General features: G+C 34.0%; 2 protein-coding genes and 1 pseudogene across 2 annotated transcripts; 2 read left to right on the top strand and 1 right to left on the bottom strand.

Annotated features, from left to right (window-relative positions):
- The first annotated feature begins 720 nt into the window (after positions 1-720).
- Positions 721-14,494, top strand: LOC120258424 (DNA topoisomerase 3-beta). Its single transcript, XM_039265834.1, has 15 exons — positions 721-784; positions 862-918; positions 2,387-2,490; positions 3,159-3,252; positions 4,030-4,129; positions 4,671-4,914; positions 6,687-6,849; positions 6,940-7,059; positions 8,396-8,475; positions 8,990-9,268; positions 11,142-11,310; positions 11,398-11,526; positions 11,660-11,872; positions 12,542-12,721; positions 13,266-14,494. Exons 1-15 carry the CDS (start codon positions 764-766, stop codon positions 13,905-13,907), a joined length of 2,595 nt encoding a protein of 864 aa, XP_039121768.1. The 5' UTR covers positions 721-763; the 3' UTR covers positions 13,908-14,494.
- On the bottom strand, positions 14,326-16,399 carry LOC120258428 (annotated as a pseudogene).
- Positions 16,400-17,463: 1,064 nt separating this feature from the next.
- LOC120259119 (ABC transporter G family member 42-like) lies at positions 17,464-27,434 on the top strand. Its single transcript, XM_039266656.1, is given in 24 exon segments — positions 17,464-17,611; positions 17,614-17,921; positions 18,875-19,084; positions 19,189-19,273; positions 19,739-19,898; positions 20,571-20,647; positions 20,726-20,779; positions 21,687-21,777; positions 22,169-22,470; positions 22,547-22,828; positions 23,130-23,446; positions 23,537-23,697; positions 24,232-24,341; positions 24,416-24,578; positions 24,670-24,765; positions 24,842-24,936; positions 25,006-25,338; positions 25,415-25,705; positions 25,778-25,861; positions 25,956-26,089; positions 26,178-26,405; positions 26,476-26,647; positions 26,734-26,988; positions 27,074-27,434. Coding segments are annotated over 24 exon segments (4,389 nt in total). The 5' UTR covers positions 17,464-17,500; the 3' UTR covers positions 27,344-27,434.
- The last annotated feature ends 60 nt before the right edge of the window (positions 27,435-27,494 follow it).

The following is a 27,494-nucleotide window of genomic DNA, read 5'->3' as shown; positions in this document are numbered from 1 at the left end:
AATTTAAAACTCACCTTTCATGTTAAAAATAGATGTTTAACTATAATAATATTTATAAAAATAATTACATTTTATTTAAAATAGCTGATGGGATTGCTTGGAGGTATTCAATTCACAGGTAATATTTATTCATTAATCAAACAAATTAAAATTATATATAAATTTGTTCATAAAAACAAATTGATTGTGAGACTTTCTAAACTGATTTAACAGTGATTTAAAAAAACAGACATATACAGTAGTGCATCAATCTGCGAGGTAGCTTCTTATATTTCCGAATCACAAAGGAAAGAAAATCAAATAGAGAGGAAATCAGAGAGAGCGGCAAACAGACAGACAAAATTCGAGAAGGCGCGAGATGAAAAGACACTGTTTTTCAAAAATTGGGCTATTAAATAGGGGTTTCCGGTTATTTGAAAAACCTATTTAACAACTAAAATTTAATTATTAATTTAATTATTTATAATTTTCAATTATGAATTTATAATAATTTATATGGTGGTTTAACGGACCTGGTATAGTGGAATTTATAATATATAGTTTTAATAAAAAAATTCATTTTTAAATTTCTCTTCTCAATAAAAAAAAACAAAGCAAGAAAACTGTGTAAATTGTAACAGTTTGAGAATTAAGATCCGAACCCGATAATTATCGGGCCGGGTTTGGATCCGATAAGAAGGGATCCGCTTATAGCACTTCTCCTTCGCCCTTGCTCTCCTCCACTCTCGAGTCTCGACTTCCAACTGCTCGTTGCTGCGCTTCAATGGCTCCCAAGGTCTTGATGGTGAGTATCATCACTGCCTTTTTCCATTCCTCTCCCTCTATCTCACTCTTGTTCTCGTGTGAATATTGCTTTGGTAGGTGGCGGAGAAGCCTAGTATCGCGCTGTCTATAGCGTCGGCACTGTCAGGCGGGCGGGTGAGTGTTATGGAAGTGGAGTTTCTCTTTATCAATCTCCATGTGTTTCTTTGTGTTAGATTCTTGGTTGTCTTTGTTACGGGTTTCATTGTTTGAATGCGCTAGAAGAATACCCTTTTGGCAAGGTTTTTGGAATTCTTGTATGGTTATTGGATTGAAAGACGATGATCGAGGCATGATATGTTCTTTAGGGTACGTTGTTTTTTGTAAAAATGGGATTTTGTTCGTAATCTACTTGGCAACTGTGTGTGTTTTGGGGATTTCTTACATTATGCTGCTTGAAGGTGCATTAATTGGGTATGCAAAGGTTGAGGAAAATTAGAGGAAAGGATCAAATGAAGGAGACAGATCTGGAAATAATTTTTTTTTCTTCCGTGTTTTGTTGAATGGAGGAAATGATATAGCTTAGCAAGTCTATGAAATTACTTTTTGCTTATTTTCTATTCTTATTCTTATCTTTCGTCCATGGCCTGGATTCAAAAACACCTGCATGTGGTTTTGTTGGCTAATAAAGTACAAAAGTTCAGTTTAGTAAGACGGTGTAGAATGACATTAATCTTCTAACTCGAATTAGGTTGAATTTATTAGTGTTAATATTAAAGATTGGAGAGATAAAAAAGTAATTTCACTCTTCTGTTTCCTTTCAATAATTACCGTGCTATAGAGTATTTGCTCACATCTATTTCAACGTATTTGTGCTTTTTGAATAATTTAGAAGTGAAAGGCAAGTGGTTAACCACATAAGAGTGGTTTTCAATGGTTTATTTATATACGATGAGTGAGAACTATTGTTAATTAGTTGTGGTTTGCATGATTAAGCAGCATATGTTTCTCTTTTGATACAACAGTTGCAGCTGAAATATCTCGTCTATTCAGCATTTTCCACCACTGCATTGAGATTCTATATTCAGGCGTCATTCTATGCAGATTGGTACAAATCAACACATTATTTGCAAATTATATATAGATTTAGGAATAAGAATTTATTTCAGGAATAACTGGTTTGCTAAAATCTAAGAAACAATCAAATGATCCTTTCTAAGTCTTTTTGTTTTTTCTTATTTTTCTCCTCCAATTTCAGTAGTCAAGATTTTCACTTCTATGTAATTGATGACTGTGAAACTTGTGATTATGTTGCATTTATAATTCCGCATTTCTTTTTAGTAAGTATTTAATCTCATTCCAGCATTTGTTGATGAAATTTTTCAGAGGAATTTATGACATTTAGCATTGTTTGTAAAATATACATAAATCTCATTATCATTTTTTTTTAATGTTTTCCTTTGTACTTCTATAGTTCTAATTCCATGAACAATCACAATTTTGAACCTCACCTATGATGCCGTGGGCAAATGAGTGATTCTTGATAGTGTGCATGTATATACATGTTTGTCTGTATTTATCTATATATACATATATCTTTCTTGGATTTTAATGCTCATCACTTTTCTACTTGATTTTCATCTAGATGTCCACACGCAAAAGCAGTACCGATGTTCATGAGTTTGATGGGACATTTAGGGGATTTGATGTACATTACAAAGTGACATCTGTGATTGGCCATGTTTTCAGGTTGCCTGATTTTTGTTTTTTCTTTTTCAAATGAACTGATTATTGTTGTTTATACACCTTAATGTTTGTATAGTTATCCAAAGTGAAAAGGTAGATATTCCACAAGATCGCTCTTTCTTATGCACCATCTCCATGTCTCTAACTGGGGTTAGCAAACTGAATTTGGCTTGAGTTACTTATATTGGAGCATATAATGTAATAAAAAGCGAGTGTTTACTTTTTTTTTCCTTCCCTAAAACTTCTGTGGTATTTTGTAGCTATTATATTGTATCCTATTTTAGCATGAGCTTGGTGCAAATATAATTTAAGCCTTAATTTCAGGACTTAACCCTTCTGCAAATATCGAGCCTAAATAATTAATCTTGCAAGATTTTTTAAATGTCACTATGGCATATTCTGGTCACTATGGTTAATAACTTATTTTTTTTTATGTAATATTGGTATATGTATCATAATATAGTGCTTACTTAAGTGAAAAAAAAAAAAGCCGATGTGTTTCTTATGTGAACTAGATGACACTTGGATATTTATACAAACTTAAAAAGATTCAGCGTTTATTTTTGAGATCTTCTGTTTATTGCCTAATCTACATACAAGGAAATTTTTGTGTAATATTTAGTGGATTAGACAATGCATTTCTTAAGTTGTTTATTCTGAAATGTCGACAGTTTGGATTTTCCACCAACATATCAAAATTGGGAAGTAACTGATCCTATGGATCTTTTCCAGGCACCAGTGTTAAAGTCTGAATCAAACCCAAAGGTATTCTTCTATCCTTGTCATTTTTGGGACTTCTAATTTCTAATGAGAACAACATAGAAGCCATCTGTATTTGTTACTCCAATTAGAAACTGTACCCTTTAGATTTATGACAATTTTGACCAAATGGAAAAGATTTCTACTGTCAATTATTATATCTGTTATTTGATCGAGCCTTTGCAAAGGAAGCACTGAGAGTAAGGGCTCTCAAATGAGCCAAGCTGTTTGTGTTTAGCCCAAGTTTTGGTTAGCTCAATCTTGTTCAATTATAAACGCGGGGAGCTCAAACATACGTTGGCTCTTTTAATAAGACTTGATTACACACACACACACACACATATACATATTTTAATTTTTATAGTTGAGGTTCATATCAGATATCTCAAATTTTATTTTAATGAGGGATTATATTCTAGTTTTAATTTTTATTTCGCATCCACATTTTTGACATTTTGGTTAATAATTAAGAAGTTTTAAAATACATTTTTTTTTTTAACTATTTCTTGATATTGCTGATGATATGAGATTAATGAGTTGTATTTAAGTTTTTGGATATCCTGGGTACTTAAGAAACTTGTCATGCCTTTATTTTGTTTGTAACCTGCTATGAACATTGAAGTTTCATATTTATCCTAGTTCTTTGATGGGTGTTGTATGTCTTTTAGAAAAGAATTCTTTTTTTTTTTTGGGTATGATTTTTTACTTTAAATTATTTTTGTTGTTTCAGTTTTTTTTTCTTTGATACTTCTACTTAATCCATTCTTGTAAAATCATTTGAAGGCACACATACGTCGGCATTTGTCTCAAGAGGCTAGAGGTTGTGGTTACTTGGTATTATGGTTGGATTGTGATCGTGAAGGTGAAAATATCTGCTTTGAAGGTATTATATATGGCTTTTTTGTTTGTAACAAAAAACAACCTAGTAATAGTCAATGGCTTTGTTTTAATGTATGTTGACCATATATGTGAGGGGGCATTAATTATAAACAATTTTAAGTGTAACATATGCCTTCAAAGCTGCATATCTTTTTACCAGAATCATCAAATTTATGAACCTAAGTTGAATTTCTGATTTACAAAGGGTATTTATGTAAACAACATATATATATATATATATATATATAGATGTTTGGTTGTTTTGAGTTGATTTCATAGTTGTGGGCAAAAGAAAACTTCCTAATGAAAAAATGTCCATGCCAAAAGAGGGACAGTTGAGACAATTAAGAAAAGATCTTATTCAACAATACCAGACATGTATGGTTGGAGGGAAATACTTTGATTAAGCGTAAGTGGTCTCCTTGATTTATTCCCAGTATCATTTAGGGGCAAGGGATGCTATTTTGTTCTCTCTGTGTAGTTTACGACTGAATTTCTGACTGAACCTTATTGTTTAATATGAATGATTTTCATGATAATTACAGTTATTGAATGCACTGGAATCCCTGAAACCGAGTGTGGAAAGAGGATTTTGCGTGCTCGATTTTCATCTGTAACTGAAAAGGATATTTTAAATGCCATGAACACTCTTGTTAAACCAAACAAAGATGAAGCTCTAGCTGTAGATGCACGACAGGAGATTGATTTAAAGGTTGGAGTGGCCTTCACACGATTTCAGACGCGTTATTTCCAAGGGAAATATGGAAATCTTGATTCAAGAGTCATTTCGTAAGATAACTTTTCTCTTCCTGTTACACATTCTCCTTTCTATTATTATTATTTTTAATAATTTCAATTTACCTTTGCATTAAGAAGGATCAGGAAGGGTTGCCTTTGTTGCAAGTTATCTTGTTCAATATATATATATATATTTGGGTGGTGCAGGCCATCGGCATTGTTCTCAATAATTTCATTCCCTGTTTATTGAATTTTGCTTACTTTACATGCATAGAAATGGATGCGGGTTTTCAGCGACAAATTACACATAATTTCGAATTCCTCATTTTCCTGATGCATTTGGTTTCAAATTTCAAAAATATTTCATTTTTTTTAATCTGCGTTTTTTATGCACATTCTGGTTTAAAGTGTATGAAGATCAAGTGTTGCAACAATTAGTAGCAGAGCAAACATGTATGTTGTACGACCACAACATCAGTATGAACTTGGATGGATAGATTGATGCATGAACTTACGCTAATTTTCTGAAATTGATGTAACAGCTCCATAACTTGTTCAAACATGCAATACGTCTCAAGTTATATAATTCATAAAATGGCTGGGGTCAAGTGGTTCCAACTTTTCACTCTTAAAGAGTTTGTGTGAAATGGACTGATTGGACCTGTTAAGGAGCTGCTGTGGCATGGGATGGATGTTAAAGATGTGAACTTTTATCTTTGGATAAAGTGAGAGTAGGATTTTGGGGAATAAATTTTGTAACTTGACAAAGTATCTGATGTAGAACAAATTTCAAAACTAACAATTAAAAGAGAAGTGAGATTTTTCACCTTTCAACCAATTTTTAGCAGCTCTTGCATGAAAATCCTTCTATAGAGCTAGAAGAATAATGATAAAATATAATAGAAAGTACGTCAGAAAATAGTGACAATAACTAAAGAAGATATTGGGGAAAAATAACTTTATTTATGAATTATACGGGTTCTTGCAGTGATACTTGCTTTATTTATAAGCCTAAGAGATGTCCTAAAATTAGTAAAAACACTAATTATAAAACTACAAACAAGTAAGATCTATAAATTGAATCTGTTAACATAAATAAAAATATGTTAAGATAATCATAATGAACTATCAGCGTAACTATAAATATCCTAATATACCTGTCACCTTACTGTACTGCTAAATAAGAGTATCCTAAGTTAGCAATGTCATTATTGGTGATTAAGAAAGTTCCTTTATCGTATTTAAGATTTTCCTCGTTAAATAAGTCTTGTCAAATTTAGGATGATCGTGCCGCTTAGTGGAGCTACATCTTCAACATTTGTACTTTCCTTATTATGCACTGCAACATGGTGGATATGCTCAAATTTGTTCTAATGGATGTAAGTGTTTATTGATTTCATAAGTCTGTGGTTGACCTTGCCTTTAGTACCATGAGTAATTCTAGTTTTCTTTTTCTTGAATAGATGATTTTTTTTCCTTTATCATCCTCAATTATTTTTCTCTCCCTCTCACACATTCATTTAAATAAAGATGTTACATAATGCCAGCTTGGTTTTCTAACAACAGTGTCTCGAATTTAATTTAAGCTTCATATTCTGTCGTGTCAAGCAATACTTGGAGTCCATTTTGCTTCTTTTATGAGGAACTGTATATCAGAATTTTTAGGATCAATATCTCTACTATATCTTTTGGTTGATCTTGCTTTGGTTTATTTTCCCGAACTCATTATAGTCACCTTACTTATTTATTATTTTGCATCCTTTTTAAATGTCTGTTGACCTATTCAGATTTCTTGAATCTACTGTTCTTATTTTCTAATACAGCTATGGACCATGCCAAACCCCAACTCTTGGGTTTTGTGTGCAGCGGTATCTGCAAATTACTACATTTAAACCTGAAAAGTTCTGGTCTTTGAACTTGCATGTAATAAAAGATGGTTATGAACTTCTTTTAGAATGGGATCGGAACAAAGTATTTGATCATGAAGTGAGGTTCTATTTTCTCCTGCCTCTTTCATCTCTTCTACCTCCTTTTGGGATCTTCTTGATATGAATAATTTATTTTTCTAAATTTCAGGTTGCTATGTTGTTCCAAAAACTAGTTTCTGATGACGGCAATCTAAAAGTAATAGATGTATCTACAAAAGACGAATTGAAAAGTCGCCCCTGTGGCCTTAACACAGTGAACTTGTTGAAGGTTAGTTACTGGCTCTAATTGAAGTATGACATTAATTATCATGTATGAAAGAACTACTTTACTTTCTTGCTTTTTCTTAATTTTGAATCATAAATGCTTGGATTTTTAGATTTTGATGAATCAAACATGTCTGATGAGGATTTTAGCCATGAAAATGTTTGTCCATTCACTAGTTTGTTTGTGTGCGCTGTGTGTAGAGGGATCTAAGCTATGAATGAATTGTCTGCAAATAGGAAATTTATATGAATGACTATGTCTGCAAATAGCAAAGTTTTTGAAAGGGTTTGTCTGCAAATCACAGTTTTATGCAGTGTGTGTCTGCAAATATCAATGTTGTGCCTGGTGCACTCTCTTTCAAAACATCCTGCAGAAAGTAACTTCGAGTTCTAACAGAAGACCTGTAGAAAATAAGTCTGAGTTTTTCAAATAACCAGACTTATTATGTTGTTTCTGGGTTAATTTTAAGAATGAGAAGGAAAACATCCTTTTAAAAGAACCATTTTCTTCACAGTTCACTTCTGTGTACATTTGCGAGATATTACAGGACTAACAACATCGTGTATGAGCATATGGAGAGTGTTGTTATAGGTTTACCTAACATGAGGAGGAAGGGAAGGGGGGGATTGGTGATGGTGAGTGACGCCGTGAATGGCAATGGCATGACCGCATGTGATAATAGAAAGCCATTTTCAACCTCATAGTGCTGAATTATAGACTTTTCATTTGAGCAAACCACAAATGAAAAATGCAAAAAGTTAAGGATATCTTTTGATGATACTGAACTATACTTAGCTTGCTGTTTCAGTCTTCCTGTGGCATATATGTTGCATGAGCTCCTTATGATCTCAGAGGTTTACATTTTCTACCAGTGTTGGAAGATTGATGAATTACTTTTTTTTTGTTAAATGAACTTAGTCTGGCTTGAACCCTCATTTATCATTTAGTCATACCTTTACCTTACAGTAAGCATTCTCAAGTGAAAAATGAAAGTGTATTTTTGAAATTAGTCTGTGGCTAAAATGTGTTGTTTCTTTAGAAGGTTTGTGCTACATTCTACATTAAAGAATTTTGGGGGAATGATACTAGTTCATAATACAGTAACACTTGCATGACCTGGTTTGACTCAGATGGCTGATTGTATGTCAGCAAGCTATACGTGGATGCTAATTAAGAATTGTTTCAAAAAATTATTATCAATTAACCACAAGATGATTGTAGCATCCAGTGAAGTCATTCATGTCTGATAACTTGGGAATGCTTGGTGAACTGTGAATCCTTCAATTGCTGTTTGAAATGAAATTGGTCTCTAGTGTTATTATTATTTCATTGTCTTCAGGTTGCATCAAGTGCATTGGGTTTGGGACCTCACACAGCAATGCAACTAGCTGAGCGGTTGTACACTCAAGGTTTTGTCAGGTCTTCATCTCACTCAGTAACTAGTATACTATCGCTTCAGCTGCCTGTCTGATTTAAATGCTTTTTCAGTTTTCAAGTATCAATATTGAAAAAATTCACATTTTAAGATATGGCCTAGGAGTTGCATACATAGGCACAAAAATCTTCCTTTCAGCTCTTTTTTTTCAGAATTTTGCCCACATGAAGGTCCTGTTGGATATCAAAAAACACATAAAATATGTGAATTTTTTTGTGTTGCTTCTATGTTTAAAGTTTTCTTTCTTTTCACAAGAATCAAAGCAGCAAATTTCTAATTTGTACAACTTTTTTATGTAACTATCTGCCGAATTTGTGTGAGCAGGATACCTTTAATTTGAATGTCTAATCTTCATATAATACCATTTTTTTGAGTTCCCCACTATTGTTTGGCTCATAGTAAGTTGTGAATTGTCTAAATTCTTGACTGTTTTGTGTCTTGGTTTGAAGTGATCTTGGTCTTAAACTTACACTTTCTCTTCTGGGATGACATCTTTAGTTATCCACGTACAGAGAGCACAGCATATCCTGCTTCATTTGACTATAGAGCCACTCTTGGAGCGCTACAAAACAATCTTTTATGGGGCAGTGATGTGCGTGCACTACTAGCTGATGGTTTCCATAAGCCACGATCAGGTTCTGATGCAGGTGACCATCCTCCCATTACTCCAATGAGGTCAGCAACTGAAGATATGCTTGGAGGTGACTCTTGGAGGCTTTACCAGTATATTTGTCAGCATTTCATTGGTAGCTTAAGTCCTGATTGCAAGTACACAAGGTTATTTCTGTTTCTTCACCTGCACAATATTAGATTACTTTACAAATATCTGCAATGTTTCTTAATTGTCACAACTACTCTGATTCTTTTGGGTTATTCTCTGTCCATTGTTGTTATTTTTCTATTTAGTTGCCTGTACCATCCACACAAATTAGTCAAATCTAAATTCGTAGCATGACATGTGAATTAAGTTGAGTAGGGTACTGTCGTGCTCATAACTGACCATGATTATCAATAACTTCTTTTATGTAGATTGATTGTTGAAGGCTCATATCCAACAGAACCTGTTATTAAGAAAGCAATAAAAAAATCATAATTATCAGTGTTTGAGGCATGTGAGGGATTGAATACAGTAAAATCACATCATGCATGCTATTGGTCTACCAAATATTTTGGTATCTTTCTGATTTTTCTGTATGAGGAAAACACTTTTAACGAACCTCAAAATGTAGTTGCCCGTTCAATCTCCCAAGCTTGTTTCTTTATTTTTCCTTTGCCCTTTCTTGACTTCTCGTACCTATTTGCACGATTGCGAAATCTTTGCACCTAAAAAGAGAATTGGATCCCATTCAAGTGAATATGAGTAGGATTTAGGGATCTTCATATTCAGCAAGAAGAACTTAAATGCAATAGTTGGATGCTTTAAACCACAACTATAATCTAGGAAATCTGGCATATTCCAATAGAAAAACGATGACCAACAGAATCTAAAAACAAAAAAAGAGATTTCTAGCTGGGTACATCTGAACATAAAAATAAATTATCATTCTCATTTTAACAGTTTTCAAGACTTATTTTGCAGACCCATACCTTTCTAGACAAGGAATGTTAAATTGGGAGTTTATTTCGACTAATGAAGACTAAATTGACTTATTTGTTAAAAATCTCATTAACCAATTGATTGACATATCAGGAACAATCCAAACCTTTAAAGAATTATCTTTTTTTCAAATATTTACTACTGGACATATTCCAATCCTCTTCCCCAGACCAAGAAAACTTTGCTAACAAGATGAAAGATCAGTATGTATCATAAGTTGTTGGATTGAAGTGATGAAAATCTGAAATTAGATTATTTGTATACCTGTATCCAATTCTTTCTTATATTTTTGAGGTTTTTCCTCTGATATTTTACAAGTCTAATTCCTTGTAGCAAGAAAATGTTCATCATGTTGTTGATGTCATACACCTTCTTTTGGCACTTCTGATAGTTGGTGGTAGCCTCGTCCATAATCACCTCTAATCTGCATGCATTGTGAGAACTAATATCCTTATGTTAGTTTTAGGGATGATGCTAAGTTTATATTGGTCATTATTCAAGATAGTTTTCATTTAAACTCCATGAATATTATGAGTATGTCTTGAAAATTGTTTGTTTATTGTCCAAATCTAGTATGAACATGGCAAACTGCTAGGCCAATACAGGTTACTGTAGCTTTGGATTTGTGACAACATCAAAGGTAATTGAATTATGGTGTGTTAACATTAAGAACTAACAGCAAATTTCACTGCAAACAAAATCACATTCCATGTTAGCACCTTTCTTTTCCTCATATTGTCAAAAAAATTGCTTAAACATTGATTAATAAACCATTGGTTTGAGAATGGCAGGCTCTAGACAACTTTATGCTGTTACCCTTTAGTAGGTTTTCTGATGGATAAATTTAACACCACCCCGATAACATCTTGTTGTTAGTTTAATATAAAGGGAATATCTCTCTATCAATGTAATATGGTAGTGCAACTTGCATCTGTGTTGTTCCAAGAGTAGCCTTTTAATTGTTCATTGTCATGGTTCGAATTTTTTGTCCTGGAAACTATTCATTAACATCTTCTGTTTCACATGAGATTACATCTTTTATGATTATTTTAGGACAAAAGTAGAGTTTTCAGCCGGTGGAGAGCTGTTCCATTGCATTGGGCAGCATGTTACATCTAAAGGATTCACATCAATCATGCCTTGGATGGCAGTTAGTGAGAAACTTATACCTCGATTCACGGTGGGTGAGAAAATTGGTATCATAAAAGTTGAAATATATGAGGTAGATCTTCCAACTTTCTGTTTATGCATGGCCTTCTCCTTCAGCTTGAGCATTAATATTTCTAATTATCATGACTGTCTCTTCCAGGGAATGACGAGCCCCCCAGATTACCTTAGCGAGAGTGAGCTAATCTCTCTTATGGAAAAGAATGGTATTGGCACAGATGCATCCATTCCTGTACACATCAATAATATCTGTGAACGGAACTATGTTCAGGTTGTAAAATATGTGCTACTGGGAGTTCATATGTTAAATAAAGATGATTTATGAAACTTGGCTATAACCATTTAAATGTGCATTCATTTTGTTGGTTTAACGTAACCTTTTTATCTTTCATTTGCTCTTGAAGGTCAATTCTGGGCGGAGACTGGTTCCAACTGCCCTTGGAACCACACTGATTCGTGGGTATCAGTGCATTGATCCTGACCTTTGTTTGCCGGACATACGTGGCTTTATTGAACAGCAAATCACCCTAATAGCTAAAGGTCAGGCAGATAATACTCGGGTTGTGCAACATGTTCTTCGGCAGTTTACTGAAAAATACTCTTATTTTGTCAAACAGGTAATTGCCTTTAATTTGTGCGTGTAGTATCTATATTATTAACTCTATGCTTCTCAAGCTATGATTTAAAAACTTTCATACCCACTGAGAAGATTTTAGTGAGTAGATATTGGTAACTGAGCAAGCTTTGATTACTCAGTCTAAGTTTCAAGGCTTAGGAATGTGTATAAACAAAAGAGCATAACTACATGGAAGTTGCTTTTATAGAGTGCAGACGTCCTAGTATGCATGTGCAATATTATTCGCTACAAATGTGATGCATGGTATGCAAGTCCCTTGTAAGTTCAAGAAAATATCTTCTTTTATCCTATATTCTCCTTGCATTGATAGCTCATAGCAGCTCTCTTGAATTTGAAGTGAATGTCTATGGTTGGTTCATTCCATGTGACCAGAGAGCAAAGCTCTTATTACCCCTTAGTCATTTTTATTTGTTTAACTTAAAAAGAAAAGTAATTTATAGCCATCAGATAATGGAAGACTTAAACCATTTGGTCAGTTTGGATTTTAGTTGTAGTTCATTATTAGTGGGCAGGTTTTAATCTCCAATTTCATTCTCTTTCTTGACACTAATACTATTTATTTCACTTTTAGTCCTTTATTTTCATCTATCTTACCAACCAAAGATTATACCTATTATTTTTATTATTAATACAAAAATTTATGTTGCAGATTGAGAACATGGATGCGTTGTTTGAAGCACAATTCTCACCTTTAGCGGACTCAGGCCGTCTCCTAAGCAAATGCGGAAAATGCAGTCGGTACATGAAATACATTTCCACTCAACCAACACGATTATATTGTGTCACCTGTGAGGAGGTTTATTGCCTTCCCCAAAATGGCACCATCAAGGTAATTAATTAACTTTTAATAGCAATTCGTATTTTTCTGCTTCCATGTCTTTCCCATTTGTTCAGATGCATCAATATGCATTATCTGTTACCAATAGATGTGCATAATCTATATATATATCTATATATGTTGTTGTGCTTTTTTGAATGTGCTGCCATTGATTCTGGGTATCTTTCGTCTGCAAATTTAGTCATCTAATTTTTCTTTTATCTCTCAAATTATACAATTTTATTAAGATAGTAAATGATATCATTTCTTGTTTTGTGTGTGGGTATACTTATCACCTCATAAATAATGTTGAAATTTTACTTATCAGCCAAGCTTTTTTCATGCAGTAATTTGAGTATTTTTCTCTTAACGTTTTTTTATTTATTGTGAGATATTATCATTTTGCAGCCCTAAAGCTCTCATGAGCATAGGATGTCATTTTTAACAAATGTTGGAATAATTTCTAACTTTTGTCTCAAATTAAAATATGGAAATGAAGGGCATGCAGGGCAAAGATCTTATAATGCTGTTCTTTTTTCTATTTTTTGTCCTGCAGCTTTACAAGGAACTCACATGCCCTCTAGATGGCTTTGAGCTTCTACTCTTCTCCATGTCCGGCTCCGACGCAAAGTCATTCCCGCTTTGCCCTTACTGCTACAACAGCCCTCCATTCGAAGGGATTGACACTCTATTCGGCGCTTTCAAGGGCGGAAATTCTGTTAAGTTAGGTAAGGGAGCAGGCATGCCCTGCTTTCTTTGCCCTCATCCAACATGCCGACATTCTCTGATAACGCAAGGGGTCTGCGCATGTCCCGAGTGCAGCGGCACACTCGTACTCGACCCGGTCAGTGCCCCGAAATGGAGAATCTATTGCAACATGTGCAACTGTGTAGTCCTGCTTCCTCAAGGCGCTCATCGGATCTCAACCACTAATAAGAGGTGCCCGGAATGTGATTCAGCAATCATCGAAGTGGACTTCAACAAGAAGACAACACCACTTCCCGACGGTTCTACGCTGCATGCTGGTTGCATTTTGTGTGATGAATTACTGCATTCTCTGATAGAGATGAAGCACGGGAAGTCTTTTTACCGTGGTCGAGGTAGAGGACGTGGCAGAGGTCGGGGAAGGGGTGGCAGGGCAAGGGGCCGAGGCGGACCTAGAAACTCTGACCCGAAAATGAGCTTCCGGGATTTCTAATCAGGCTTCTCTTTCTCTACCAAGCATTTTTCTTAGTTGATGTAGATTATTCAACCCTTCATTACATTAAATATCTAACAGTAAGTATGTACATTATTCCAAACTAAATTTGTTATTGGTTTAAATGTCCTGATCACTTTCATATGTAATGTGGCTTTATATTTGATTGTAATGTTCATTTTGTTTCCTGTATTTTTAAAATACTCAATACAGCCTTGGTTATATGATTATAATTTGGCATGGACCATAATTGGAAAATGTTTGATCATGACAGAAAGCCTAGTCTGCATTGATCTAATAATCAGAAATTTCACAAACAAAACTAGCTATACTTTTATTTATCATAAAATTCTCAGTGAATGCCTGAACACATTGGTGAAGATAATAACTAGTTTCATGTGCTAGTTAAACAAACAAAGAAGGTTCCAAAATCCGGTTTCAGCTTAACATTAAAATAAACATCACATCTCAATATTTCAGGTGCTAAGAACATCAGTCCAACTATAAAATGCCAGCTTAATACAGTACCCTTGAAAACTTAGACAATGGCTCAAAACTATGAAAAGAATAGCTTCTGAAAAAGAAAATAAAAGGCAAGAAACAACAGAAGCCATTAAAGAGCAGTTCACTCATCCTCCTGGCTGCGCAGCCTGGCAAGCTTGTTGGTGACGACTATGTCAAGTTGAGCAGCTCGCTCTACGATCTCCTTACGTTTCTTTGTGGAGACATTGTGCGCAATTTCAGCACAGTAAGTCCTGGATTTTGTTCTTAATTAGAAGAGTATGATGTAAAAACCAACTGCGTTGTGATTGGGTAAGAGATGATAAACCTGTTATGCATCATGAGTAATTCCAACTCAGACACGTTGTGGACGACGAAACTTCTTGAAACGGTTTGGCAGATAGTGACGGGTTTTCTTGTCAGAACCATAACCAATATTGGGCATCAAAGTGCACCCCTTAAACTTCCGCCTAACTCGTGAATCAATACCCTTTGGTCGGCGCCAGCTTGGCTACAACAAGAGAGTTAAAGAAGAGGTTTATTATACACTGTGTGAATGCTTCCACAAAGCAAATGAGTGATAAAATTTTACATGATAAAATGTGATATAATGAAAGAATAATGCTATTTGTACAAACTAGCTTTTCCAAATGGACTTCCCAACTTAGTAAGTTGGGAAGTCCAGTTTGAAACAGATAGCATTACTCAAAATGAATCAACTAAAAATTTGGAAAACAATGTCTTAATAAGCCATACCCAAGCTGACATTTCACTAAATAAAAAAAACTGAACATTGGGATTATTACCCACATCTAACACAATTTAGTTGGTCAATAATGGAACTCTCGTACCACCATCAATTATGTCCGTTCTTCTCTTTTGATCAATGATGATGACCAGAAATAAGATCTTCATCCAATATCTGATTATTTTCGGCTGAGCCTAAAATGATGGGCAAAAACCGGGGATTCCTAATATCATGGTACAGAGGAGATAAACTAAATCTAAGTATTCCAAACCACTGATGCTCAGATGAATGACTCGACTTCTCACAGTCACAGCTCAGAAAGAAGCGAAGGACATGAATAATTTTCATAACTAATACCTGCCATACTATATGAGACTACTCATTCTGAAACAATTGATTCTTCTCCTCAACTACCAACAATTCACTCTTCTATTTTAATCTTTTCACTGAGCTTCAATATAACAGTACATCATCTGGCATAGCAACTTAAATCCTAAGAATATGATTCTTTCCACAACAATAAGAAATAAATTTCTCAATGAAACAAATGATTCTACTCAAGAAGTTTGCATTTGAAGGATGCCACTTTTTTCTCTAACTTTCACAAATCATAACTTCATATGCAAATTCACATTCCACCATCAAACAATTAGCATGCATTACCCTAAAGAGACAAAATCATACTGCTATAGATTGGATTGAGCAAAACCAAAAGAACAATCAATAAAATACTAAAATGAATGCAGCACTTTCTTCATCTGATGTTCCTAATAGAACCTCAATGAAGGGCACAAATTTGAGAATTTGAAAACAATCAACTACAATTGAAAAAAAAATGTAAATATAAAACAGTGAAATCATACATCTCATGCAACATTAATCAAGAATATACACATAAATCTAATCATGAAACACAACACATAAAAATCACAACTTGAAGTAAGAACAAACCTTGACGCAGATCTTGCGATCGCTCTGCGGCCTTTTGAACTTCTTCACCCTCTTCTTCACAATCTTCTTGGTGAGAAGTGGCACGGCCATCTCTCCTTCACAAAACCACACCAAACAAACATAAAAAAAAATTTAAAAAAAAAAAAAAGACAAATTTGAGAAATAAAACCTATAACAAACACAGATAATCTCAAGAACAAGGAATTAGGGTTCGAAGAAGATACCTCAATTGGGTGTTGAGAGCGCTGCGGTGAGATGAGAAGAAGATGGGCTCGTGCGGGGACTAGGGTTTTAAGGCCTTCGAGTGTTTGCGTGGTGTGCGATCCCAAATGACGGCCGTTGGATTCATGATCTGACGGTTCATAATTGGAGATAAAGAAATCCACGTGGAAGCATCATAGCCGTTCAATTCCTTAGCTTTTATCTGGATATTGGGTCCATTGGTGATTATTGTTTACGAATTCTTGTATTTATTCATTTAAAAACTTCCTAAAATTATTTTTAATGAGGAAAATACCTTTTACATTCACTTAAAAACCTCAAAATTTTATGTCACAACTGTCACTGTTAGATGTATAATTATAATAACTTGATGAATACTTTATTTTTATAAATAAAAATTATGAAAATAAATATATAATCAATATAGTTATTTGTAAAATATCAAATAATATACATACAAATTATATAAAAGATAATATATTTATTTCTAATTATTATTAATTGATGATAAGTAGTGTGGATGATTGGTGAAGTGAAATTAAAATTAAATTTATTTGTAATTTATAAATTTTCCGTTACTATATATATATATGTATAATAATAATATAATTTTTTTTGGATATTTTTCCTAGGGTCTGTAAGTAAGACGAAAAAAAAATACTCAGAAAAGATGAGGAGAGAGTGGACAAAAGCACCGAGTACAAATCAAAGTTGAACACTCTTGATTCATTGTATTATAGTTGTGAAACTATTGCTATTGTAAACACTGTTTATATAAATAGAGGGATGTCTATAGAATTATTATTTACGAACCGTCTCTAGATTTGTTATCTACAAAATATTCCTGGATTGGTTCTTTCTATACTTATATATACATATATATATATATATATATTGGCTCTGACCGTATACAAGTTCATTTTAGCCTCAACATTAGACAAAGATACACGACATATTTACATTAAAATTCATATAAAATAGAGGGACTAAAATAAATAAAATTGTATAACTGGGACTAAAATGATGTTTTATATTTGGACCACAAATAATAATTTAAAGCTTAGGGACTATTGTGATTATATATATATATATATATAAATGAAAACCAGTGAAGCGCGGTCGATAAAAGGGTCACAATTTGGAAAGCCCTCAACATAGAGAAGAGGGGGAGATGGAGGGGATCTGGGATTCCGGCCGGCGAGCGAGCCGGAATCTCCGCCGGAGCATGAGCAGGGAGATGAAGATGGGGGCGTGGGGAATGGAAGAGGTATTTGCGAGGAGGATGGTGGGAGATCGGCGTCATGGAGGTCCGATGAGGCTGACGACGAGGAGGCTCTTCGTTGGGCGGCGATCGAGAAGCTTCCGACCTACGATCGCCTTCGAACTGGGTTATTGAAGCGGATTGTGAAGGCTGATGATGAGGATGAAGATCAAAGGAGAAGAAGGAGGAGGATGATGAGGTATGAGCACAAGGAGGTGGATGTTCGGAAATTGGGAGAGGATGAGAAGAAGGAGTTCATTGATAGGGTTTTCAAGGTCGCTGAGCTTGATAATCTTCGCTTCTTGAACAAGCTTCGCAACCGCATCGATAGGTCTCTCTTCATCTCCTCTTCCTTCTCATCTCTCTCTCTCTCTCTCTCTCTCTCTCTCTCCTTCTTCGTTTCTTATTTTTGGAGATTTTTTTTTCTTTCATATTTTAACATACTGTTATACATTTATACAAATGTAACTATATTTACTAAAAAGGTGTAAATAGTAATAATCAGCTGGATTTAAGTTAGTTTATAATTTTTTTTTTTAGTATTTTTTTGATTGATAACCTGTTTTTTGAGAATTAGGTTTAAACTATTATAAGCTAAAATAATCTGTTTGTTTTGGTTCTCTCTCACTGCTGGTGGGTCTGTGTTTCAGTGTTGTTGTACCATTGACTTTTTAATAAATGTAATTTATCTATTTTTATAAATAATAATAATAATAATAATAATAATTGAAGTAGGCCGTATTTGTAAATATATATATATATATATATATTTGAATTTAAAACTATTTGTTTCAGTTATTTAAATTTAAATTTTTATTATTTTGATAAACTCTCATGATTTTTATAATTTTAGTTTATTAGGAGAAATGGTGGCAGTTTTTTTAATATATATATATATATTGGTAAGTTTACTGGATCTTATAGTGTTGATAATATACTGTTTTCCAGCGGGGCAGGAAGTTGTATGATTTCATATAAAGAAGACTTTTTTCAAGATTCAATTTGTGTTTATTTTAATTCAATTTGGTTGCTTACAGCGCCTACTGATTTCATCGGATCATTTTAATAATTTTATAAATATTATATATATGTGTTTGGAAACTTTCAAATATATTTATTTATTTATTTTGTAGATATATTGTTTGACAAATTCAATAAAAGAATTGGAATAAATTTTTAACTTTAATTTTTTTTTATAAACTATATGTTTTTAGAGCCAAATTAAAGTATAATTTGTTTGATTAAATGATTATTATTATTATTAATTTATATACTGATATACAGGGTTGGAGTCCAGTTACCGACAATGGAGGTGAGATTTGAGAACGTAACAGTGCATGCAAAGTGCCACGTCGGCAATAGAGCAATGCCTACTTTAACCAACACGGCCCGTGATATATTTGAATCAATATTGGGCTATTTCGGTGTGAATCTTAGTAAGAGAATGAAACTCACCATTTTAAATAATGTTTCAGGGATGATAAAACCAGCAAGGTATATATATATATTTATGTAAATTTATAAATATATATATTTTTTTTTAATTGTGTCAAATTTTAAATTAAGTAATTAATAATTTTTTATATGAATGGTTTTAGGATGACGTTGCTATTGGGCCCGCCATCTTCTGGGAAAACGACTCTGTTACTAGCTTTAGCTGGGAAGCTGGACTCTTCTTTGAAGGTGCGCAATATTAAATTACTTACATACCCTTGTTAATATAATTTTATAAAATATATTTATTTTATTTATATATGTATGGTATTACAGTTAAAAGTTAACTTACAAATCTAATAATACATGCATATATATATATATATATTATTATTATTAAACATCATGAAAGAGACGGATCAGATTAGGATTTAGAGAGAGCATAAAGAAACGATGTCTATAGAATACATGAGATATATATATATATATATATATAAAATTTTGAAACAAAAAATTATTGTTCAAAGACCAAAAATCTCTCTATATATAAATTTTTAAAATGATTAAATACACAAATTTTTAATTTATTTTTTTAATCAAAGGTATATTAGCAAATAAGTTGATTTATAAAAAAATATGTATTAATAATTATCTATTTTTACTGGGTATGTAAATAAAAAAAATTATTTATTACTAATGAATTAATTTTAGCAGATGTATGGAGACATAACATACAATGGGTACGGACTGAATGAGTTTGTCGCCCAAAAAACGGCTGCTTACATCAGTCAAAACGATGTCCACGTGGCTGAGATGACTGTGAGAGAAACCCTTGACTTCTCTGCCAGGTGTCAAGGTGTGGGCCCTAAGTATGGTACGTACCCTACCTTTGATTTGATGATGTTTGGTTACAATTAACAATATAAATATTTGAATGAGTTAGGTTTCAGTAGGGTTGTAAACGAGCCGAGCCGGGTATTACCATGCTCGAGCTTGGGTTGAGTATATTATTTGAAAGCTCGAGTTCAGTTCGAGCTCGTTCGAGCTATTTTTTTTGTGCTTGAGCTCGGCTCGTTTAAGTTCGAGTTAGGATAATATATATATATATATATATATGTAAGTAATTTAATATAGTTATATAATTATATATTTTTGTAATTAAATATAAATAATTTAATATTATATATATATGCTCGTTTAGGCTCACGAACTGAGTATATTTGGGTTCGAGCTCGGCTCGGCTTGTGAAAAATCGAATCGAATTCGAGCACTGACTTAGCCAATCTCGAGTAGCTCATGAGTAGTTTGGCTCATTTACACCTCTAGGTTTCAGGTTTGGTTATTTAAATTTATTTTGAAGAATTTTTTTTGCATGATATTAATACGTTTTAAATATAAACTAATAAATATAAATTTATTTTTATTAAAAATTTTGTAAATATATTTTCACGAAAATCATATTTATTTATATAATTTATTTCAATCAAATTACCATGCAGATCGCTATGAATATAATAATAAATATAAAATAACAATGATAATGTAGAGCTTCTATCTGAGTTAGCGAAGAGGGAAAAGGAAGCAGGAATCTTCCCAGAAGCTGAAGTGGATCTCTTCATGAAGGTAATGCAGACTAATCTTTTGTTATTCTTATTTTAATTTAATTTAATTTATTTATATTAATAATTAAAAAAAATTCAGGCAACTGCAATGGAAGGGATGGAGAGCAGCTTGCAAACCAATTACACACTCAGAGTAGGTATCCAACCGTTGACTTTTCAATTTTTATTTTCTCCAAGCCTGTTTGTCACGTTGACATTGAAAAAGTCAGCGTTTGGTACTGTTTCACAGCATCTGCTGCGCGTTGACATAGGCCCTACCCTACTTAATCTGTTAGGTTCAACTCCCATTTACACCACTAAATATTAATTTTTTTAATATATATATATATATATGTGTGTATCAACCCCACATGGCCACATATAATATTTAAATATATTATATTATGTAAATATTTATTTGTTATAATAATAATAATAGAATTTCATTTAAATTTCTAAACTATCTCTAACAATGTTAATTTTTATTGAGGAGTAATAAATAAAAATTAGTTTATTTTTTTTTTAAAGTATATTGACTCAATTACAATTTTGAAATTTTTAAGATTTAAATTTAATGAATAAAATGAGTTTTTTTAGAGGTATATATGGAAAAACATTAATGATCATTAGAAAAATTTTAAGAGTATATATGGATATTTTTTTATTATTTAATATGTAGTAATATATTTAAATGGTGTAAATGTGATTAAGGAGTATATATACAAACAAATCAAAATTTAAGGGTTATAGATGGTGTTTGGCTTTATTGAAAGTTATACACGCAATTATGCAAATATTTAGGTTAGGGCTATACATGCAAGAAAAAAAAACTCTATATATAATTAGTAATTTTAAAAATAAATTTAAACTTGATTTTTTTGTGCAACAAATTGGTAAAAAAAAATCCATATGTTACTAAGAAATATATTTAATTATGACAGATAAATTAAATTAAAAAATGGTTTGGTAAATATTTTAGCTATTTTTGGTGAGTAAACGCCTCACCCATTTATTTAGTAATTTATAAGTGAAGAATTATTGATTAATTAATGGTGTTTCAGATACTCGGGTTGGATATTTGCGCAAACACAATAGTTGGCGACGAGTTGCAACGAGGCATCTCCGGAGGACAAAAGAAACGTGTCACTACGGGTAATTTAATTTTTTTTATAAATTATTTTTTTATTCTTTTATTTCCGAGATACTTATTTTATAAAATTATATCAAATAAGAAAAAAAAAAATACTAAAACCACAAAAAACTATAGAAAATACAGCATCATATTGCAGGGTATTTTCTCTGTATATTCTGAAATGTTCTTTCAATTGTCTATTATTATTATTATTCATAAATGTAGGAAAACTATGACCCTTGTCCCTTGTTATTTGATTTTTGTCCATGTCCAAAATTTTCTTTTATACGTACCATTAACTTTTAATATAATAGTGTTTGAAAATTATATAAAAAGAAAAAAATGGGTGTTAACAACAATAGGATTTAGACCAAATGGTACCATGTTAACAAATGGTGTCCTACAATGCAGGAGAGATGATTGTAGGACCAACAAAGACACTCTTCATGGATGAAATATCAACTGGACTTGATAGCTCTACCACTTTCCAAATTGTCAAGTGTTTGCAGCAAATTGTCCATTTGGGGGAGGCAACAATTCTCATGTCTCTCCTCCAACCTGCCCCCGAAACATTCGATCTTTTCGACGACATTATTCTTATTTCCGAAGGTCACATTGTTTACCAAGGGCCGAGGGAATACGTCCTCGACTTCTTCAATGCATGTGGTTTCCAGTGTCCGGATCGCAAAGGCACTGCAGATTTCTTACAAGAGGTTCTTTACAATATTTCTTATTAGTTTAAGTTTTTGGGTTGAATTTAAGTAGTAACATAAGTGTACGTTTAAATAGGTAACTTCGAAGAAGGATCAAAAGCAATACTGGGCTGATAGAACTAAGCCTTATACCTACATTCCTGTGTCTGAATTTGCTGATCTCTTTAAAAGATTTCATGCCGGGCTTCGTCTGGAGAATGAGCTCTCTGTACCTTTCAACAAGTCTCAAAGTCACAAAGCAGCTCTCATATTTTCCAAGCAATCAGTCCAAATCTCTGACCTCCTCAAAGCCTCTTTTGCTAAGGAATTACTCCTCCTCAAGAGAAACTCTTTTGTCTACATTTTCAAGACAATTCAGGTACTTCTTTTCCTATCAACTTAAGGGGTAGTTTACTAGTTTAGATTTATTTAAGAAAATAAATGCTTAGCTCATGTTTTTTAGAAGTGTTTCTACCAAGTGCTTTTGTTTCTCTAGTTTATGGAACAAAAGAAACCAAAATTACATATAAAAATGATTTATTTATTTTTTTTCAAAATAAGTGAAACATTTTTTAGTTAAAAAAATTGAATACAAACAGTGAAACAGCTATAAACTTTTATGTTGGATTGAGCAAACCATCTTATAGTTTTTGTTTCTCTTGCATGTTGTTTGATCAAAGATCATCATCATGGCAATTGTGGGATCAACAGTGTTTATTAGGACAAGAATGCATACAAATAGCGAAGATGATGGTGCTAAGTACATTGGAGCACTACTCTTCGGATTGATAGTGAACATGTTCAACGGTTTTTTAGAGGTGCCTCTTAGCATCACAAGACTCCCAGTGTTTTACAAGCACAGGGACCTCCTCTTTTATCCTGCATGGGTCTTCACACTCCCTAATGCACTTCTCCGAATCCCCATTTCGATATTCGAGTCTCTTATTTGGGTTGGCATAACTTACTATGTCATCGGCTATGCACCTGAACCAGCCAGGTGATTATTCAACTCATTGATGGAGTGTTTTGATTATAAACGAGAGTAGATTGATTTTTTTGGGGATGTTTGTTCTTATCGGTTTTGCAGGTTCTTCAAACATATGCTACTTGTTTTCTTGATCCAGCAAATGGCAGCAGGTGTGTTCAGGGCTACTGCAGGATTCTGCAGATCAATGATAATTGCTAGCACTGGAGGGGCTATTGCTATTCTCAGCATGTTTGTTCTCGGAGGTTTTGTATTACCAAGAGGTAAGTTTCTCATTGATTTTTTTTCCGGAGTATATTACCTTCTCTCCCAAGGCTCTATTGTGAAATGGAAAAGGATCTAGGGTTATAACAAATCTTGTATTCTCTTTTATCTAAGTAGGCAACATTTTTGATGTATCAAATTCCAAAATGATTGACAAGAAATTTCTAAGTTTCATCGTTATCATACATACTCGCTATTTTTTCCTTTTATAGATCATTCTCTTGTGGCACTATTCTCAAATAAATCATGATCTTCAGTTCATAACAAATCTCATGTTCACTTTTATGCATCACTTTGCTAGTGCAACACAACATTCTGTAGGAATAAAAGACCAAAATGATGCATGTAGTTTACTAAGTGTTGCACTTAACATGAACTTTTGGTTTATAACAAGTCATGTAGTCTCTTTTCCCTCATTTTGCTTATCTGACAAAACAATATAACCAACTGATAAAATTCCAAAATGGTCTCAGATGAAACATGATCTCCATTTCATAATAAACCATGCATTCTCTTCACAACTTTGCTGACAGGTGAAATTCCAAAATGGTGTATTTGGGGTTACTGGGCTTCACCTCTATCATATGCATACAATGCTTTAGCTGTCAATGAATTCTTGGCTCCAAGATGGATGAACACAATGGTAAGCTTCCTCTTCCCTTGTTTTCTACAAATCAATCTGTTGATCTCATTCGTGAACTAAAAGATTATTGGCAGGTGACCAGACCAGATGGTACCACAAAGATTTTAGGAATAGCAGTGCTAGAGAATGTCCAAGTATTTCATGAGAACAAGTGGTATTGGATTGGAGTTGGTGCTCTTTTAGGATTTAGCATCCTCTTCAATGTTCTTTTTACCCTTTCTCTTATGTACCTAAACCGTAAGTTTTTCATAATTCTTGTTAAATCATGACGGGCATGGTTGTTGTCGATGCACACTTAACCTTTTTGCTTTATACCGGTTGATGATAGCTCTTGGAAAACCACAAGCTGTAATATCTGAAGTCAGAGACTCTGAAATCACAGCCGCAAGAAGTGAATCAAACAAATCTTCAAGGATCAATCAGGGTATGATACATTGGCATTCCTGTCACCAAATTTGCAATCAAATGGTTCATCATCAAACATATCTCTACAAATGCAGCTAATGGCGTTGCTCGCACGGGGAGAATGGTTCTTCCGTTTGTGCCTCTTGCTATGTCCTTTAATGAAGTAAATTACTTTGTCGACATGCCCGCGGTAAGTTCATGTCATCTTTGAAAAATAGAGAAAAGAATATTTCAATCTGCATCGCCATTTATCATGCAGGAAATGAAAGAACAAGGAGCTGCTGAAGATAGACTTCAGCTGCTAAGGGAAGTAACAGGCGCTTTCCAGCCTGGTGTTTTGACTGCCCTTATGGGTGTCAGTGGTGCAGGAAAGACAACTCTAATGGATGTCTTGGCAGGTAGAAAGACTGGTGGCTACATTGAAGGTGATATCCATATCTCTGGTTACCCAAAGGACCAAGCCACATTTGCAAGAATATCCGGTTATTGTGAACAGAATGATATCCATTCTCCCCAAGTCACTGTCAGGGAATCCTTGATATTCTCCGCCTTTCTCCGTCTGCCAAATGAAGTCACCTATGACGAGAAGATGGTGAGTTCATATTGCTCCTCTCGGTTTCACAAGAGGATAATAATTGAGATTTTGATGTTTCCTCTCTTGCCAAAAGAGATTTGTTGATGAAGTGATGGAGCTGGTAGAGCTTGATAATATCAAAGACGCAATTGTGGGACTTCCAGGAGTTACCGGGCTGTCGACAGAGCAAAGAAAGAGATTGACAATAGCTGTAGAGCTTGTTGCTAACCCTTCGATTATCTTCATGGATGAGCCAACATCAGGTCTTGATGCAAGGGCAGCAGCTATTGTCATGAGAACTGTGAGGAACACGGTCAATACTGGAAGAACTGTTGTTTGCACCATTCACCAACCCAGTATCGACATATTTGAAGCCTTTGATGAGGTAGCATAACACTTAGTTTTCTTATAATTTGTCGTCAATTGGTGTATATGCTAAAGAACTTCCGGCTTACAGCTGCTGCTGATGAAGAGAGGAGGCCAAGTAATATACTCTGGACCATTGGGCCGGCATTCCCAAAACATAATTGAATATTTCGAGGTGATATTTTCTAACATTGTCATTGAAGTCACTAGTTGCACAATTTCGATGAAACAGAATTTTCCAACTGATCATGAATGATGCTATCCTCCAGGCAATTCCAGGAGTCTCAAAAATCAAAGATAAATGCAATCCTGCGACTTGGATGTTAGAAGTAAGCTCAATGGCTGCTGAAGTTCAACTAGGAATTGATTTTGCTGAGTATTATAGATCTTCTTCATTACACCAGTAAGTAGGACAAAATGTCTCATTGTTACAAATCCTCCATTTCTGCTTTCTTGGTGATCAACTTTTTACTCATGATCACTAATTGTAGGCATAACAAGGCGCTTGTAAATGCACTGAGCAATCCAGCACCAGGAACAAATGATCTCTACTTCCGGACAAAGTACTCTCAATCTACTATTGGCCAGTTCAAAGCCTGTCTTTGGAAGCAGTGGTGGACTTACTGGAGAAGCCCTGATTACAACCTCGTTCGATACTCCTTCACTCTCTTCACTGCTTTATTGCTTGGGACCATCTTTTGGAAAATTGGCCAGAATAGGTATGTATATTCCTCTGCAGATAATAATCATCAACTGCCTAAAGCAAGGGTGAGTTTCATGCCATTGCAGGAACAGTGCTACTGATCTTAAAACCATCATCGGTTCAATGTATGCATCTGTACTCTTCATAGGTATCAACAACTGTTCCACTGTACAACCAGTTGTCTCAATTGAACGAACAGTTTTCTATCGAGAAAGAGCTGCCGGAATGTACTCTGCTTTGCCATATGCAATTGCTCAGGTAGGCTTAAGCATGTCGTCAATCCATAAGCTTTTATGCCACATTGGTCTAATCTAACAGTTCCAGTTAACCAACAACTGCTGCAGGTGGTGATGGAAATTCCATATGTATTCATCCAGGGAATGTACTTCACTGTAATAGTGTACTCCATGATGGGTTTCCCATGGACAGCAGTGAAGTTTCTGTGGTTCTTCTTCATATCGTTCTTCTCATTCTTGTACTTCACCTACTATGGAATGATGACCGTTTCAATTTCACCAAACCATCAAGTTGCAGCAATCTTCGCTGGGACATTCTATTCGATCTTCAACCTCTTCTCCGGCTTCTTCATTGCCAAGCCTGTAAAATACCTTCTCCTCTATGCTCATTGAATATAACTAAAATGTTCCATTTGCTGATAGTTTGTTTTGGGTGTTTGGTGCTCAGAAAATTCCCCATTGGTGGGTCTGGTACTACTGGATATGCCCATTGGCATGGACAGTGTACGGGCTTATCGTGACACAGTACGGGGATCTGGAGGACACGATTCAGGTGCCAGGTGAGGAAAGACAGAAAATCAAAGACTATGTGAAGCACTACTATGGGTACCACACTGATTTCATTGGTGTCGTAGCTGCAGTTCTGGTTGGTTTTTCTGTCTTTTTCGCAGTCATGTTTGCATATTGCATCAAGAAACTAAATTTCCAGCAGAGATAGCAACCAGCAAGGCAAGTACCAAGAATTTCATTCATACTAACAACTCTTGTTGTCTCCTCCTAGTTTTTTTTGTGCATAAATTAAGGTCTATGAAGACAATGAGTATACTTGTATAAACACATCATTGTTTACAGTTATTTTACATGAACAT

The sequence above is a fragment of the Dioscorea cayenensis genome, chromosome 4 (assembly GCF_009730915.1).
Source record: "Dioscorea cayenensis subsp. rotundata cultivar TDr96_F1 chromosome 4, TDr96_F1_v2_PseudoChromosome.rev07_lg8_w22 25.fasta, whole genome shotgun sequence".
Taxonomy (NCBI): domain Eukaryota; kingdom Viridiplantae; phylum Streptophyta; class Magnoliopsida; order Dioscoreales; family Dioscoreaceae; genus Dioscorea; species Dioscorea cayenensis.
Note: the sequence above shows the minus strand (reverse complement) of the source record. Positions and strands in the feature narration are given on the sequence as shown.

What these genes read in the sequence shown, in the direction of transcription:
- LOC120258424 (XM_039265834.1), top strand. Translation starts at nt 764, where the DNA reads ATGGCTCCCAAGGTCTTGATG. An exon ending in TGGCTCCCAAGGTCTTGATG is followed by an intron (nt 785 to 861) that starts GTGAGTATCATC and finishes TTGCTTTGGTAG; the next exon opens with GTGGCGGAGAAGCCTAGTAT. An exon ending in CGGCACTGTCAGGCGGGCGG is followed by an intron (nt 919 to 2,386) that starts GTGAGTGTTATG and finishes ATTTTCATCTAG; the next exon opens with ATGTCCACACGCAAAAGCAG.